This window comes from Bicyclus anynana, chromosome 20 (genome assembly GCF_947172395.1).
Source record: "Bicyclus anynana chromosome 20, ilBicAnyn1.1, whole genome shotgun sequence".
In the NCBI taxonomy this organism is placed as follows: domain Eukaryota; kingdom Metazoa; phylum Arthropoda; class Insecta; order Lepidoptera; family Nymphalidae; genus Bicyclus; species Bicyclus anynana.
The window spans coordinates 12,758,065-12,777,012 of record NC_069102.1 but is presented as its reverse complement, the minus strand read 5'-3'; the positions used below and the strand labels follow the sequence as shown (position 1 = coordinate 12,777,012).

The window sequence follows — 18,948 nt, the reverse complement described above, 5'->3', positions numbered from 1 at the left end:
CCTAATTTTTCTAAACATTAAGTTAATACAGTCGCATTTACCCAGATAGATATTTGTTATCTTGGTACCCTGTTTGTGTTTACTTGAGTTTTATAAAGTGCATAAACGAAAGTCGGTGTGAGGGTGTAGTCTTAGGTAATTAGTATCCTTAGTCCTTAATTCTCTTTACCTTATTAATAAAAGGAAAATTCGCACTTTCTAGGCAAACAGTACCCACTAAAGGTTGCATAAGTATCATCACTACACGATTGCAGTCTACCAAATAAAAAGGATTGTATCTGTACACAATTTAGAACGTATTTGGGGTGCCAAGTATGTCAAAATATTTACGACATATACGATTATCTATGCTAACAGGTTACTTACAAGTACAATTTGCAACAACTTGAGGCTGCAATTTCATTCTCAAAATACATTGGTTAATTCTTGTTTAGTCCGTCGTTGTACCTGAAAAATGGCACACTTCATCAAAATACCGTACAGAATACAGTGAATTCTGTAAAAATCGCCTTATCTCGTTTTTTAAAGAATTCACGTATTCTTTTAAAGGGAATGCGATGGATGCCTTCTCTCTGTCTATTTATTTCTGACTGCGATTTACAAAGGACTTGAACAAAATATACATTATTATGATATTATTTTCTTTGTCCACAGTGGCAGCAGTATGCATACTTCTAGAAGTAGGCGCCATACCGAGCAGACGCAGCGGCTTCCGATGCAACGACCCGGACCTCTCTTTCCCGCACACGGGAGACACTATGTCCATCTCACTCGTTGCGGCCATTACTGTCATCGTGCCGTATATTATTGTAAGTTTTCGTTAAGATTATTTCAGCAAAAGCATAAAGGTTACACTTTATTTGTACACCAGAACATAAGAAGAAAAAATGAATATTAAGACAGAAAAGTACAGAAGTAGGATACCAAAGGCGGCCTTATCGCTACGTAGAGATTTCTTCCAGTAATCAGTTTGTATGGTGCCGGTGTAATAAGACAAGCTTAATATACATCGCTACTGTCACACAATCCTCGCGCTGCCGCTCGCTCTGCCGCTCGTGCTGCCGCGATGTTGCCAGATACTGCTTTACTAACGCAAATTCCACGACACACCGTACTAGTCCTTTGACTGACGCTTGCACCGATAATGTTGGTAGCGGTGGGCAGGACGAGCGGCATGATGAGCAGGACGAGTAGCATGGCCACATGACGTCTCTGCCCACTTCCCTTGCTACTTCCCACGCCACTCATGCAATGTTTTGCGGACATTAGGCATTGCATCTGATTTTTCAACTAATTTTATAGAAAAAAAAATATTATAAAACACTCAAATTCTAAATTAAAATATTGTTATTATTACAAAAATAACACCACGTTCGTCGTTGTGTGCATTTTTCTGTTAAATCGAAACCGGAACCTTTCGATTCCGCGTATTAACACAATAAACATTAAGAAGGTATCTATATACTACCGTGTGAACAAACAAACATGTTTTAATACTTATAATCTGTTCATATTTGTTTTTTTACAAAGAACTGATGTTTAAGTTATTTTCGCACATGAGAACACAAAGAAACCCACAATTTGCATTTGAAACGCCGCTAATACCATCGACCGTAGATCGTTAGATGGGCCAAAGCTTCGCGGAATTGTCATTGGCTTCAGAAGTTGAGTACGTCATCACTCGTACCACATTTCTCTTTATTCATGATGTGGCTTGTGTTTTTACACTTCCAAAATGACCACGAAGACATAACTAAGGGATCAAAATGAAAAAAAAAAACAGTAAATATTTTTTTAAGTCCACGTCTACTCACATGCAGCATGAGCTTGTTACGTACTAAGATAATATGTGCGTGTCTTTGGGTCGTCGTCATCAACCCATATTCGGCTCACTGCTGAGCTCGAGTCTCCTCTCAGAATGAGAGGGGTTAGGCCAATAGTCCACCACGCTGGCCCAATGCGGATTGGCAGACTTCACACACGCAGAGAATTGAGATAATTCTCTCGTATGCATGTTTCCTCACGATGTTTTCCTTCACCGATTGAGACACGTGATATTTAATTTCTTAAAATGCACACAACTGAAAAGTTGGAGGTGCATGCCCCGGACCGGATTCGAACCCACACCCTCCGGAATCGGAGGCAGAGGTCATATCCACTGGGCTATCACGTTGTCTTTGGGTAATGACATAAAATTGTGCGTTCTTTAGTGTGAAGGGGCCCATCTAACGATTTATATCGATGGATAATACTAAGTTGTTTGCTAAAACAAAGGCGACAGTCAGTCAAAGTCAATTCGGTAATCAATGTATAGAACATGAAATGACCATCACCGGTGTCAAAGGATTAGCAAATATTTAAACTGTTTAAAGTTCAATGGCTAAGATTGTTATTTAAATGCTCATGCTTAACAGGTAGTTTTGCATGAGCAGTTAAAACTCAAATATTATTTAATTCTTTATTTGAAGTGAGACTGCTTCTGTTTAGATTTTATAGAGTTCAATGTTTACTTGCAGTTACATATTTGCGATCATAAAATGACACTAATGGGGATGATGACTAGGTTTTATGATACATTCGGGTAAATAGGGTCAATGTTAACTAATCTATACTAATATTATAAAGAGGTAAAGTTTGTAAGTTTGTAAGTTTGTCACATTTTTTAAATGGGGTAATCTTCGGAACTACTGGTCCGATTTTAAAAATTCTTTCAATAGTAGAATGCTATATTATCGGGGAGTGCTATAGGCTATATGTTATATTGGTATCATATATATTAGCCGAGTTATCACAGTTTTTGTCATACAGGTCGGACTGAAAATCCTCTTAAACAGACTTATTCGTATGCGCTGCCTTAATTATTGTGTAAAATTGAAATTAATGTACGGAAGCTTTATGTATCTTTAAAAGTTCTACAAAAAAGTCCGCGACACCATATATCTATCTTCTATATATTAGCAGATATAGTACCTTTTGTGTTTTAAAAAATATTAATTTTATATACTTAGGTTTACGTCATTATTTATACAACTAAACTTTAATCCTTATTAAAATAAATTATTTAATAATAACAAGGGTATTATGGAGATAAGATTTGCCCTTTACAGTATGTTAATTACTTAAATAGTTTCGGAGATAATACAAAATTTCTAAAAGACGCAGAAATTCCGCTATATGACGCCCGGCGCTTACATTTACGTAGTTCCTGTTCCCGTGTGAATATGGGGATCAAACATAGCCTATGACACTCGCAAATAACGTAGCTTTCTATTGGTAAAACAATCTTCCAAATCGGTCCAGTAGATCCAGAGATTACCTCCTACAACCACACGAGCTTTACAGTCTCTATTTCTCTTGGTCATACCACCACTTTCGAAGGACTGGACCGATTTTGCTAAGGGTAGGAGTAAGATAGAGAAGTTACAGGGTTTTAAGCGTAGGGGTAGTGTAGGGCTAGGGTAGGTTTAGGGCTGGTTTTAGGGTAGTGGTAGGGTAGGGGTAGAGGTAGGGTAATGGTAGGGTAGAGGTACGGGTAGGATAGGAAAGTGGTAGGGTAGGGGTAGGATAGGCGTGAGATAGGGGTACGGGTGGGATAGGGGTAGGAAAGGGATAGGGTACGGGGAGGGTAGGGGTAGGATGGGGGTAGGGTGTAGGTAAGGTAGGGGTAGGGTAGGGTAGGGGTAATGTAGGGGTAGGGTAGGGTGGGGGTAGGGTAGATGTAGGGGTTAGGTAGGGTAGGGTTGGGGTAGTGGTAGGGTAGGTGTAGGGTAGGGTAGGGTAGGGGTAGGGTAGAGTAGGGGTAGGGTAGAGTAGGGGTAGTAGTAAAGTTGACATCGAAATTTACGCGGACGAAGTCGCGGGCGTCCGCTAGTTTATACATAAAAAGGAAAGATTGTATGGATATTTGCAAAATAAATGAGATTATAAAATTTCAATATCTATTAAATTTTTTTTATCGTAATTAGATGAAAATTCATACAGTTTTAGCTTCCTTACATTAAATATGACATTTTTAATACATGAACTATAAACATAAACGCACAAACAAAGATATTAGTAATTTTGTTTGAACGCACATACAAATCTAACGATCATTACATTACCTACGACGTCATTAGTTCGTGCCATTTTGTATGGGGCGTTTTTCAGGGATCCGCGGCAGCGCCGCAAATCTGACCCTTTAAATCCCTGTAGCTCCGAAAGTAGTGATCGCAGATACCCTGTTCCTTTTACAAAATTGCTTTACTATTAGCATACTCTTAATTTATATACAATTTAAAAAACTGTCATCATCCCTATTGATTAATTACCATTTGCCATCACCACTAACACACAAATGCCACCTGATGTAAAATGATGTTAATGACGTCATTTAGTTGGATGATTGAAAACAAAAATATCACATTAATTTGTTATATCATGTTTTGAATCATACCTTACTGAAGGGTATAATTATCTGGTGTAATTACAGTTAGGTATGTGAAATTTCTAAATTCTTAACTCCTTAGTTTAACGAAAGGCAACACATTGTATTGCGTGTTTCTAGCGAATAATATGTTTGTGATTGTATTTATCGTTAAATACATGAATGATCTACTCGCAAGGGGTTCGAACAGGCTAAGTCCGAATCCTACTATTCTAAACCCTGTGGGGTTTTACGTGGTAAGATACCGAGTTGTAGCCAGAGTGCCTAGTGTGTCTTTTCAATGTTTTCATACTGTGACGATCGCAAAACCGTAAATGCGAATTTCTAAGGGCCATGGGAAGGCTAAAACAGCGCCATTTAATGGCACTACTTCACAACTGTTTTCATTTCTTAGAAATTCACCTTACCCGGGCAAGGAGGCATAGCCTCGAGGCCCGTACCCCACCTGGATTTTTATCTGGGAGGAAATGACCTGCCTGCTGAAATTTGCGTTTACGGTTACGCGATAGTCATAGTATGAAAACATTGAAAACTGCCACTAGGTACACTGGTAACATAGCAATGCTACAAACATTGGCGTCCAATCTAGCAACAGGTGAAAAACTCTGGGAGTAGATTAGCCATAGAGTTAAATAGTTAACCTTTTCTCCACAAAAACTAATCAAAATCAAAATAGATACGATACTATTGACAATATGTATACTTTATCCTTTGGGAGTATAATATCATTCTCGTATCATCGCGAATAGCTCAAAGTAACAATATTACGCAATTGCCGTAACAACTTAGCACAAACGCAATCATCTTGTTACAGATGTGGGCAATTGAGACGATCCTTCACAGGGACGACGAATACTCTATGAAGAAGAACAAATTCCTGGAGAGCGGGAAGACCGCTGGCTTCATATACAGAGACTACATCTACGGAGCTGTAGTCAATCTGACAGTGCTAGAGGTGCTGAAATGTGTGGTCGGCTCACCGAGGCCTACTTTCTTCGATTTATGCGAACCTGATAAAGCGAGGAGTTGTAATGGGTGAGTTGATATTAACGCAATTTTCTGTCAACTAATTCCTTGATTGCCAATTCATCAACGGTTGAAAAGAAGTATTTTGTCAAAAAGAACCGAAAGGAAAGTTAGAAGCCACTTTCATAATTTAAACGGGGGATTATCTTCTACTGAACTTCATGGCACATTTTATAAACACTGCAACTATGTCGCTATTGCGATGCCTTTATATTACAAACATACCTAATGAAGTTGTAAGTTCCCGAAAAAACATTACTAGTGTCTAAAATACTTCCATGATGATCAACTGATAAATATATAAATAACTTTATTATTTCAAATTCAGAAGCTGGTCGAAACATTATGATTAATCAAGGCAAGAGGGCTGGTTATCCTTAACTTTAATAGTCAGTTCTTGTTGTATTTTAGACGATAGTGATTATTTATGCGTAAAAATAAATCATTGAATTATGATTTGACTGTTTGATAGTGATTAGTATTTCCATTCTACAGGTCGGAGTATGTGCACAGCTACACTTGTACGTCGACGAGATTCTCCCGCTATCTGCAGATAGACTCCAGCAGGAGTTTCCCCTCCGCGCACACCTCGCTCTCTATTTACTGCGGACTCTTTTTAGCGGTGAGAATCGATTTCATTGAAGCATTAAGGATATTGTTACGTAGGAACACATTTGTTTTTATTTAAAACTGACAAACGTTATTACAATTTTTGTATAAAATGTTGAAGTCGTCATTTTCATTGAATATTATTGTTATGTCTTCAAGTTTCGTGATCACGCTTTTCTGCAATGCCATTTAGATGCATTGAAGTCAGCAATTTTATGATGAGATGATATGTTACTACTATTTCGTATATACGTTCAAAATTTAGCCCAGAGTCTCAGACATTCTTGAGACGCTTATGTTTAAACATTTTTCAAATGTTTTCCAGCTTGTCTAATCGTAGTCATATCATAAAGTAGTAGGAAGTCTACTAATGAGGAATTTTGTGCTGCATAATTAATACATTTTGGCTCTACCATCAGGATATAATTTTGAATATTTCTGCGCGAGGTATATGCCAGCCCTACAATTACTTAAACCGTTCAATCATCCTCGTAAGCCCCAACACGGAAGCGCTGGCAGATACTGTCTAGCTAATTAACCCTGAAATACTGCAGGACCGAGACCGAGCAGCACAGATTATATAATGGGTCTGGGTTAGCTGGCGTGATATCATCACAGGAATTCTGGGTATACCGGAAAAAGTTATGACTAAGTCGCCATAGATTTCTTTGATAGCACTTTTAGTAAAATGTGCCTACAATATACTTAATTTTCAAAAGTGCTTGTAAAGTATACCTACATGAAATAAGTCAATTTGAATTGTAATTAATACCACATTACATAATGGGTGACTACCAAAGGCATAGGTCTTTGAATTCTTGACTACTGTTAACTTGACTACCTTGTCACAAAATATTGTGAAAATTGAAAAATTACAAAATAGAATATGGTTATGGATATTAACTTTAACTGCTAATGTTCTCATTTATTTTTAAATACATATCTAAACATCCAAAGAACGACGTTATATTTTTTTATCTATTCTTGTGATTTCTTAAAGTCATTTATATCGATTTATATTTCAGTGGTATCTCCAAAGACGGGCCTTCAGTTGGCACAACCGCTCTGTCCTGGTGGTACCTCTACTTCAGATCCTGTGCGTCATCTACGCTATGACCTGTCCACTCACCAGGATCACGGACCATCGGCACCATTGGTGGGACGTATTGTCGGGAGCAGCTATGGGACTCTGCAGTGTTATTTACACGGTGAGAATTGTTATCAATTTTTACTCATCTAAAGTCAGGAAACGAAAATTCTTTAAATGTTTGACTAGTGATTCATGATGTCCTGTGGAAAGTCCTGGATCGGACTATGAAATATTGAGCTTTTCTGTCTTCTAAGAAAATTTGAGTGAAACTTCTAAGCCCGTAGTTGGGAAGAATGATTTTACACTATCTGCTTCGTAAAACATGTTAAACTGCCCGTCATAATCGAATCACGCAAATCCTGCCGATCCATTCTAGAACTGCGTACATTGGGTTAAGCTCCATATGTTCTCCACAAATCTCTTCTCCATATATCTCTTTTATAAAGGGAGACCTGGCTGTATAATAATTTATGATTAGTTGTAGCAAACTCTAAGTTTTCATTATATTTTCTAGGTGCTAGTTTTGTGCAAGAACTTCTCCCAACCCGCTGTGGTCAGCACCAGCGACATATCCAGCAGTGACAGCAACAACCACCAGTCAGTACGACGACTGCTGGCCAGCGGACCACGGGTGGTCGGGCCATAGCCTCAACCTGTCTAAGGCTTGACGCCTTGAGGACTTACAGTGTTGTGAAAGAACTTTCACTATAAAACGAAGTGTCTGGTGATCAATGTGACATTTTTCAGGAATGTGACTGTTGATAAAAACAATTTAAAATTGAATATTTAAAAGCGCTGATATTTAAGAGAAATATCAACGTAACAATAGAAAATATATCTATTTAAGTATGGAAATTGAAAAGTGTTGGTGACATGAAAGTAAAAGTAACATAGCCAGTCTATGTCGTTTAGGACAGACCTAAATTCTGTTGTTTATTGGATTTGTATTGAACAGAAGCAGACGGAATCGTGATGAAAAACATAAGAGTCTTATTACTCGTTATTCATTGATTGATAATTCCAAAACTATTCAAAAATCTACCGAAAATACTTGATAAATGCCATAACAATGGAACACCTAACTCATACACTGATGACTCAAAAAACTGAACATTTTATAGAAGGTGGCACGAAAAGATGTAAGAATTAAAGTAGGTGACGATCTTTAACTTTGTGATGAGAATAAACTGAACAAAAAATGACTGTTTTGTGAACATTAATTATTGTGAAAATTTTAAATTAGTTTTAAATGTTTAAGATTAAATACATACCAAAGCTTCTGGCACATCATGAATCATTTGAACTCTTGTTGCATTGTTACTCTGAGTTAGAACCTAACGTTGAGTATAAAAACGTTCAATGTATGAAAAATCACTAATACAAGGATATTTTAATCCTCATGCCAGCAGCTTTGGCGTTAAGAATAGTACCTAGGTATTAGTAGTGGTTGTATTGAATGTGATTTTTAATGTTAGTTTCAACAATTCAAATATTAAAGCTAATTAGATCGTATTTTTTTTTAAATATTGAAATGCCATTTCGTATAAAGGCATGTTGACAAAATATTATGCGATTACATCTAACAATATATATAAAAGCAGTATTTTTACGAGCAATTTCAATTTTTAATAATCTCTTTCAACAGATAGGTAGGTAGGTATGTGGTACCACCATAAACAAGAATCTATTTTTTTCAAAATTCATATAGGGTAGGGTTAGCTTATTAGATTCAGATAATTTTACTACTAATTTTAATACCTATTTAAATTGCCTATTCTCGTAAAACTTTACTTTGACTTTTATCGTAAATTGATATGAGTCAAAAGTACTATTTGTAACAATTTCAAGTTAACCACTAGAATAACGAAGAAGTATTTTATTAATTAAATAATTTATTCATAGGACAATTTATATTTACGTCTGCATTGCAAATAAAATACGAGATTTGATTCCATTTTATTTATCTGATTATTCTCTGTCTACCGGTTCTATAACTTCGTTGTAGAACAGAATGTCGTTAAGTCTTATTTAATAATTAATCTTTTTTTCTAAATTGCTTTATAGCTCGGGGCTCTAGGCCTTTTAAGCTGTATTAGTATAAGCTCCAATCTGACCATAGAGCAGATAAAAAATTGTACCAGTGAAGTAAAAATTATAAAATAATAAAAAAATAATAACCCAGTGTAAATATTATTTAAAAATCAGATACTCTTAATAATGCAATGTAAAATGACACAAAAATCACTAATATTTAGAACATGCAAATAAAAAAATATTTTTATGTAATTTCTTATGCCTTTATATTTTACGACGTAGATAAGTATGTATAAGTTATTTATTAAATATTTACCAACGAAAGTATTTTCATGTATAGTACCTGTCTAGTCCATAAGTTAGTAATAGTATTTTTAATTTTGATATTATTAATACATCTTCATAAAATATAAATTCTATAACCCACCTTTTAAGACATTAAATTAAGGTCATTTTATTATTATTTTATTACATTAAAACTGGAAGTAGGTTTTTTTGTAAACTACTATTTTTTTTGTATTTTTTTAATATACTTACGTACTTATAAAAATATGTATTCTAAGGGTATGTATTATAAATTATTCTCAAAAAGATCGTATTAAAAATAAACTACAAACATATTTGTACTTATAAAAATATCATACTTAGTATTTCTCTTCTGATAGACATTTTATATTTAAATAAATAATGTTTGTTAATACTTACATTTTATTACCAAGGTAATAAATAATAATTAGTAGATTAAAAATCATTTATAATGAAAAAAAAAACATTAAAAATAGTGACTTACGAATTAAAAGGACTAACGTAATTTATTCTTTCTCTGTATATTCTCTTTATATTTTTTATTAGTTTTTTCACTTTTCACCATTTATTTATAAATTCTCTGAACAAAACATTCCTTTGCATTTAGTGTCTATTTTTTATAAATTTGTAAATAATAATATTTAGTTTTAAAAATGTGCTCGTCTTTCTGTATATTGTTTTTTAAATAAACAAGTAGATATATTTAATTTGAACTATTGTTTGATTTTTCAACTATTAACCCTCAAGCTGTATTACAGACCCGTAGACAACATAATTAATAGAGCGAGAACTTGTGATGGCCTGGCTTACCACAAACTTATACAAAACCATCATGATATCTGTCCGTCTTTTTTAAGGCCCTAAATAATGTTTCCTCAGTAAGTACGACGACTTACGAAGTTGTTTCGACGGCCTTCGAGGCGCAGTGATTTGTGCGATGAACTTACAAGAGGGAGGTCCTGAGTTCGATCCCAGTCTAGGCCGATTGAGGTTTTCTTAATTGGTCCAGGTCTTTTTGGTGGAAGGCTTCAGCCGTGGCTATTTATCACCCTACCCACAAAGACGTAGCAAAGCAATTTAGAGTTCCGGTGCGATGAGCAGAAACCTAAAGGGATGTGGATTTTCATCCTCTTAACAAGTTAGCCCGCTTCCGTCTTAGATTGCATCATCACTTACCATCAGGTGAGATTATAGTCTATGGCTAACTTTTATAGAATAACAAAAAAAAATGTATTATTGAAAAGACGTCCAAAATCTCTACACGAATCAATCCTGCCGTCTGCGATGCGTTCTATGGCAGTACAAAATATCGAAACTTTATGGAATCGCTACGGAATTAAGAGCTCGTGGTAAGACCCCTGAAGTAAAGCTGAAACTTTGTCAGCATAAGCTCCTGTCCAGTCTTAGTAAGTTGGTACTGTTGGTACAGAAAACATAGCTGCAGGCAACTATGGAGTTAAAATGATCGAATCAGATTCGCAGAAGAACCAAATTCACTGACATAGCTCAAGCAAGTAAGTAGCAATAAGTAGGCCACCTAATACGAGGAGCCGATAGACGCAGGGTTCCCAAGGTGCTGGAATGATGACCTCGCACTGGTGGACCGAGGACATCACGCTGGTTGCAGGGAGCCGCTGGATGCTGGCGGCTTGAGACCGTTGTGTTTGGAGGTCCATGCAAGAGGCCATCCAGCCGGAGGATATCCAGCAGCGGACGTCCATCAGCTGTAATGTTAATGATGATGATGATGTTTGCTTAATTTAAACGCGGCCTTCATAATTTTGTATGAAAGCCTGTTTAAATTCGAAGGGGCTTTCACAAAAAGTCACGGGCGTCTGCTAGTATATAGAACTTACCTTGCAAAATCTAATTCACGCCAAGGAATGTTGGCAATTTAGTATAATAACCAAGCTCCAGAATGACGGTGAACGAATGGAGACCGTAAAGAACATCGTGCTTCGACCCGCCCACGAATTATAAAGGGCTCGATGTTTATCGGCGGTTTGATATAGGAGTATTGCACCTCGCTGCGTCTGGCACGGCTGTGGGACCATTTGCAGGGTTCCCAACTTAGGGGTTTTCCCCCCAGATTTAGGGGGCAAATAAGTGAAATGGGATTTTTTTCGGGGTCTGAAATTTTTAGGGGTATTTTCAGGGATTTTTTTACTCTTTAATATTTTTAAATTGATGATAATTTTAATATTTCTTTCTTGGCCTAGCGACTTATAACGACATATAATACGTTATTCTACAACCACTCTGAGGCAATTGGAGGCAATTTTCATCGAATAAAAAAAATTGGTAAATTTGTTCATTGTCAACATGTATGATTTCAAAAAATCTGAATCTTCAGATAAAGACGTAGTATTTTGTCTGTATTAAATATAGACTTTTGAAACATATGACAGCATATTTAATAATTAAGGCGATTTTAGGGGTTTTTGACACCAACTTTAGGGATAAATATTTTGGAGAGTTGGTAACACTGACCATTTGGTATTATAAATTGTAATTCTACGCGCCATTTATGTTGCACATAACGACCTTGGAGGTACCAAGAGGTAGAGATATCGCAAACTTTATGGGATGCGTCTGTTTTGTTGTGCTTTCTAGTTAACGCTGTTGGCAATGGCGTAGACCCTCAAGCTCAGGGCACCGCCTTCAAAGTGATCAGAAGGTAGCACATACGATGTTATTTTTCGCTTTTTGGTTTGATGTGATTGTGATTTTGAAGTCAGCTGATTTTTTTGGTGAAAAGAAAATCAGCTGTTTATTTATTTTTATACTCCATTCGGTTCACAAAATTAACTTTCATTATAATCCACATATTATAATGATTCATTACAGGGCTTTAGGCCTACTCCTTATAGGAGAGTAGGAGAGCTGAAAGCAATTTCGGGTTGTCGGGATTATGGTGTTTAATGTAATGATAACTATCAGATGTCAATGATAATCACGATGACGAATGATGTTCTTTCAGTGTCCAATCAAATTAACTAAGCCATGTCTATACTAAGAATTATTTGGAAGAAATAAATGAAATATTTTACAGCTGATTGCTCCACCCCATAGTCCGTAATCCGTATCTATATCAAGAACCCATATGATCATAATTCGAAGCCACGCAGGCCAACCAATGGAACAACCAGATAGTTTGTCGTTTTAGTAAAACAAAAATGTATCTACGAGCAGATATTTCCACATCTTGAAAGTAATAAAACACAAGCTATTAGTTCGTAATCGAATCAACGCAATCAACGGCCAAATTCCGTAATAGTATTAATTGCGCTTTCCCGTGCTCTGTTTGTATTAAACTTTATCACTTATTCACGGGAGTAAGAAATTAGCAGCTATCCGGACCTACTGTCCGTGCATGAAAGCTTTCTTTCTAATGCTATAATGATTAATGCTCATCTGCCAGATTAATTTAATCTTGCTACTGAATTTCAAAGCTATAAGTAAGTAATTCACAACCGATAGACCTATGAATAAGAAGTAGTAGAGCATTTTGGGACAGAGCTCATCAGGGGAAGAACTTCTATCAAGCTTATTTCTACCGCCAAAGAGCAGAGCAAAGACGTACCGCCAAGCGATTTAGCGTTGCGGTACGATGTCGTGTAGAAACCAAAAGGAGTGTGGATTTCATTCTCCTCCTAACAAGTTAACCCGTTTCCATCTTAGAATGCATCATCACTTACGCATCAGGGGAAATTGCAAACAAGGGCTAACTTGTAAAGAATAAAAAAAATAGCAATAGTACCTAGTAGTAGATAGGTAGTAATTCTATCAGTGGTCCTTATAAAGAAGCGTGCTAAGCAACGTCATCTTGGAAACTTGTAGACAGCGTTTATACCGACAAGTACCTACTGTATTTGTACCGATGTCATGCCGTGTGCCATCACAGCATTCACGTCTATTGTACTGCCAACTTGCTGCCAACCAATCAACGACATTATACTGTTGGGTATTTCCCAAAACAATTTTATATATATGTCGGCGAGCAGACTAAATCTCACTTCTGATAACGGAGAAGCCGTAGCCTCAGAGCAGGTTCTGAGCTTTACGTGTCAAAAATGGCAGATACACAAAGTAACACTATCGATTGTCACCGAACCGATCACTTAACTTACAAACTACAGTTCTACCCTCTAACTACAATATTGATCAAGTACAGCGCTGATACTATCACATTTAAACCAAGATTAACTATCATATAGCAAGGAGTCAGCCACCAGCAGATCTCGGACTTGTAACCGATTCTAGTTGGGTTAAAGACGTCTTATACAGTATACTAATATATAACTCTAATAACTCACTCGCCGACATATATATATTTTTACTTTTACTCCGAAATATTAATTTTAGAACACTTGCTCCATAACTTATCAGCCGATAGACGTCCACTGGACATAGGTCGCTTGCATTGACGTCCAAGCACAATGGTCTCGAGCCGCCAGCATCCAGAGGCTCCCTGCAATCTGCTTGATATCCTCGGTCTACCTAGTTCCTTGAACATTTTTAATTAATTTTCGTTAATGAATTTAACCCTAGAGTAATACTTAGTTACAATAAACGTCATTGCAACTAATAGATGTTTCATATCCAATAGGGCGTAGTGTGTAGTGAATGTGTTTCCAGCATCACCGCAGTGGCGTATGTTTGCTGGCTACTCTCGTGCACACGGACAAACATTATCACCGCTAATCTACACTTTTGTTTGGATTGTTTTTACTACGCTGCAGTTAGAATGTCAAATCGTGGATATCTTGAATCCCCTGCTGTATAAAGTGATTCTGTCTATGGTCAATGTCAACCATGATCCTGTATCCTATTCCTAATATATATATATAAATGCGAAAGGTTATTCATCACGAAATCTTGAAAACCGCTTGAGGTACAAAGCTGAAATTTGGCAGGGAGGTAGTTTATAGATAGTAGGTATCAACTAATAACGGATTTTGCGATAAGGCCGGATTAAAGAGGTCTAAGGGCGCACGAAGTCGCGGGCGTCCGCTAGTCCTATATATCAACATGACAATAATCCTAGCCACGCACTATCCAAAAAGTCCACGTGCCTGCAGCGTTAACCGCAAGACATCCGATAAAACTGATCGTGTGTTGGTCGCGATCTGCATTATGTCAAGCACACATGATTAGGTATTATTGGATGGTGGGTGGCTAGCATAAGTAAAATATATTCTTGTTTATGTAGGTATCTTTAACTCATGCCAGTTTCGTTACACGACGTTTTCTGTGTTACAGTTTTCTTTACTTTCCACTTTCATTTAATCAGGTGATATTAGCAAAGCTTCTAAAAAATCCTCAATTAGGTACTTGCAAGTACCCTTAATTTTAATTAGAAGAGATACTAAAATAACAATACTTATCGCTTTTTGTATTGTTGCAGAGGACAACACAAATACCATCAGAAATCCGAAAATCGCACTTTAGAAAAGCTACTCGTACTTTTTAATTACTTTTTTGACATGACATTGGTCTGAGTTTATGTCATTTAAATTTTGGACGTTTCATAAATGTCCATTTTTTAGAATGCGTCAGCAACATGAAATATAATTAGACGTCCAAATAAAGCGCCCGGAAAAACAAACAAAAGGGTTTTTATTTCGTTATCCAACTCCCAAACCAGTTGTAATGCGTTGAAACTTTACTGTTTGCCGAGCCTGTCGCTTCTGACCAGTAGGTATGATACCTACCTTTACCTATGCATGATTATGGAAAATACGTATGTCAAAAGCAGTTTTTTTATTGTGTAGGTACATCTTGGCAAATTCGTTCATTACAATCCCGATGGTCCATGCGGGCCGGGAGGGGGGTGGCGATGCCCCGCGCGCTCGACTTCATACCCGCGCAGTCCTTTTCTCCCCGTCGCCTGCATAGGTACCACGGGAGCGAACTTGCCAAGCTACATTAGCGTAGGTACGCCAGATACTTCATCTTCGTGAAATGCAGTTTTTTACAAATTCCACGCAAACCATGGATTTTTTACGTTTATTTATTATATCAGCCGATGGACGGATGGATCCACTGCAGGACATAGGCCTTTTGTAGGGACTTCCAAACATCACGATACTGAGCCACCTGCATCAAGCGAATCCCTGCGACTCGCTTGATGTCGTCAGTCCACCTGGTGGGCGGTCGACCAACACTGCGCTTTCTTGTAAGTTACTCTATAACCTCTTCTAACTTCCAGTGAAAGTCCCATTAAAATCACTTCAACCGTTCCAGAAATTATCCCAGACAAACAGACAGACGAACTTTTTTTAAATAAGTATTTCTTATTTTGTAGTCACAGACAGATACTTCAATTATATATAATTATATGTATGTACTGATTTGCTGTAGGTTCCAAAATACAACTGAAGCTTTACTGAAAGTAAAGGAAACTTTGACGGCCTCCGTGGCGCAGTGGTGTGCGCGGTGGATTTACAAGAGAGGTTTCTGACCTGGGTTCGATCCCCAGCTGGGCCGATTAAGGTTTTCTTAATTGGACCAGGTCTGGCTAGTGGCGAGGCTTCGGCCGCGGCTAGTTACCACCCTACCGGCAAAGACGTACCGCCAAGCGATTTAGCGTTCCGTCCGTCCGTTAGCGTCGTGTGGAAACCGAAAGGGGTGTGGATTTTCATCCTCCTCCTAACAAGTTAGCCCGCTTCCATCTTAGATTGCATTATCACTTACCATAAGTCGAGATTTTAATCAAGGGCTAACTTGTAGAGAATAAAAAAAAATAGTTGATAGTCATGGCCGACAGGCGTTTTGGCTAGTATTGTCAAAAAATTATACATATATCACTAAAATTTTCACGTCTTAAAAAAATCTGTTATAAATGGACTATTTAAGAACATTAAAAAAAAGTGTCAACAAGCCTATTGTAACGTCGCGGTGTCCGCGAGTCTAATAAACTAAAACAGAATCTTCTTAGCACCATCATCTTATAAGAAACTCAAATTAGAGAGACAACCCGCATCTCACGTTTTCGTTAAGTTTAACAACTTCTTTTACTGTCGTCAAGAATAACCCACACACGATCTTTTAATACTTAACCATTTAGCGTAAAAACCTCTGTGGCTAACATGCTATATGGGTGGGCAACAAACTCAGCGCCGGATTAAGGTCGCCATCGACGGTCAATTATTCTCACGTTTCTGAAAAGCAAACGGCAGTACCCACGCGGCATACTATTAATACAAGTCATGTACGCAGTGACCAACACACGATCAATTATAGTCGTGGGTGCTACAGAAACGTGATAATAATTGACCGTTTGTGGCTAGCGATAGCCATAGGACGGCAGGCAATGATGTTAAATACTGTTAGATGTGTTACTAGGTCATGAAAAATGAAGCGCTCAAAAGAGGTAATTTCCACATCTCAATGTTAGTTGTGTCAACAACGAACGTTATTTATACAAATGATACCTAAATATTGTCTAGAATGTCGAGTTGTGTGTTCAGGAAGTGTAAGAACTATATTACATAAATAGATAATGGAATAAAATACAAAATTGTGCATGTGTGCGCTTAGTTTTGTAGCCTATTATTCGGAACACTTTTTGCGGTGATTTTGTAGGGAATTAACTGATCTATAGTATAAAATTGTCATTGGTGGTAGGTAGCATTTGCTACAGGCACCGCGTTCGGATGAGGGCCTCGCGCCCGAGAAAAAAATATGAAGATCAATTTTGGTGGCACATTTTTTTTTTTTGCAAACTGCAAGTGATTCATGAAATGAAAGAGCTTCTTATGAGGATCATCAAAATGATCTTTTAACGTAATAAGCTTGAATCGTAACTCGTACTGTTCAAGCTTGATTCAAATTTGAATCTACGAAGTAATAACCCAAAAATGTAAAAAAAAAATACAGAAGATTTTCTCCTGATCTTGATCCTATTTAAAGATATCAGGTAAATCTCGAACCTCAGAATATTTAAATATGAAGTTCACTTTTGGGGGGAAAAAAAAGTTAGAATTTGTTTTTTTTTAACTGTTTAAATTTGCTACAGGCCCCGCGCTAGCTTAATCAGACAGTGACCAAACTAGCGCCATTCTATAATAAACTATTTTTAACGTGTAGGTTTTCTTTTCATTACACTGTGTAATAATAACCGTTTTATGATCGTGTGTGGTCACATGGCGCGATGATACCACTGTTTGTCGTCTGCTAATTTACAAGGGAGATAACTCTAATGCTCGATAGTTAAGATTAACTATGTACCTATTATAATCCGTTTTAATCTGTGAGTAGGTTGGTAAACAATGATATTTTACTAAAGATGTGTTATAGTACCTCTCTGACGTTGGGCGCGACCTATTAGTTTTATTTTTTTTTATACAAGTTGACTACACTCATCTGATGGTAAGTGATGATGCAATCTTAGATTGAAGCGGTCTCTTGAGAGTAGGATGAAATCCACACTCCTTTCAGTTTCTACACGACATCGTACCGGAACGCTAAATCGCTTGGCAATCTTTGCTAGTTGGGTGGTAACTAGCCACGGCCGAAGCCTTCCACCAGCCAGACGGACCAATTAAGAAAACCTCAGTCGGCCTAGCCGGTGATCGAACACAGGACCTCCGTCTTTTAAATCCACCTAGCACTTAAGTAGGCTTTTTTTTCTTTTGTGCATGAATTTAATGTCGGTTCACTATTAGAACGTCTTATGTGTCCACCAGTAATGCATTACGACGTATAAACGCATTTGTGAGAATAACGAGTCATTGCAGCATGTAGGGGAATTAAAGATGAATAGGTCAACTTAGAAAATTACAGTGAATCAACTGACATTATGCTTATTTATGAAAACATGCTATTACCAGCTGATAAGTAATGTTATAATGTTCAGTAATTTACAAGATTGCTTCAGTTATGAAATAAAAGTAGGTAGCACATACCTACTAATATTTTGCTAGTAAATAATGATGCCTTCGGGCTGCGATATAAATCGTCCTCTTTATCTATGACTAGCGGACACCCGCGACTTCGTCCGCGTGAAACTCGATGTAAACTTTAACTACCCCTATCCTACCCCTACCCTACCCCTACCTCTACTCCTACCCTACCCCTACCCTACCCCTATCCTACCCTAACTAATCAAAATTTTTAAATAAAAAAATGGTTGTTGTGCCTCACTCGACATAGATAGGTATAGTGTGTTGCGGACTTTTTTGTAGATGTTTATAAGATCTACAATTAATTAGAACATATTTTTATGGTTCTATCTTTTATAGTTTAGGCAGCAAATATCCTACGGAACCCTAATTTTTTCCTAAATAAAATTTAGCCTATGTTACTTGTGGATAATGTAGCTTTCGAATGGTGAAAGAATTTTTAAAATCGGTCCAGTAGTTTTCGAGCCTATTCATTACAAACAAACAAACATACAAACAAAGTTTTCCTCTTTATAATATTAGTATAGATACATAGATTTAGACAAAACGCA

At 37.1% G+C, this 18,948-nt stretch overlaps 1 protein-coding gene across 2 annotated transcripts in view; it reads left to right on the top strand.

Moving 5' to 3' along the window:
• Nucleotides 1-10,204, top strand: part of LOC112047679 (phospholipid phosphatase 2) — a 108,349-nt gene extending 98,145 nt beyond the window's left edge. For both annotated transcript variants that reach the window (XM_024084879.2, XM_024084880.2), the window contains exons 3-7: nt 655-809; nt 5,241-5,461; nt 5,948-6,074; nt 7,087-7,269; nt 7,666-10,204. In XM_024084879.2, the coding sequence (XP_023940647.1) occupies nt 655-809; nt 5,241-5,461; nt 5,948-6,074; nt 7,087-7,269; nt 7,666-7,797 (818 nt within the window). In that variant the 3' untranslated portion in view covers nt 7,798-10,204. The remainder of the gene's footprint in view (nt 1-654; nt 810-5,240; nt 5,462-5,947; nt 6,075-7,086; nt 7,270-7,665) is intronic.
• The last annotated feature ends 8,744 nt before the right edge of the window (nt 10,205-18,948 follow it).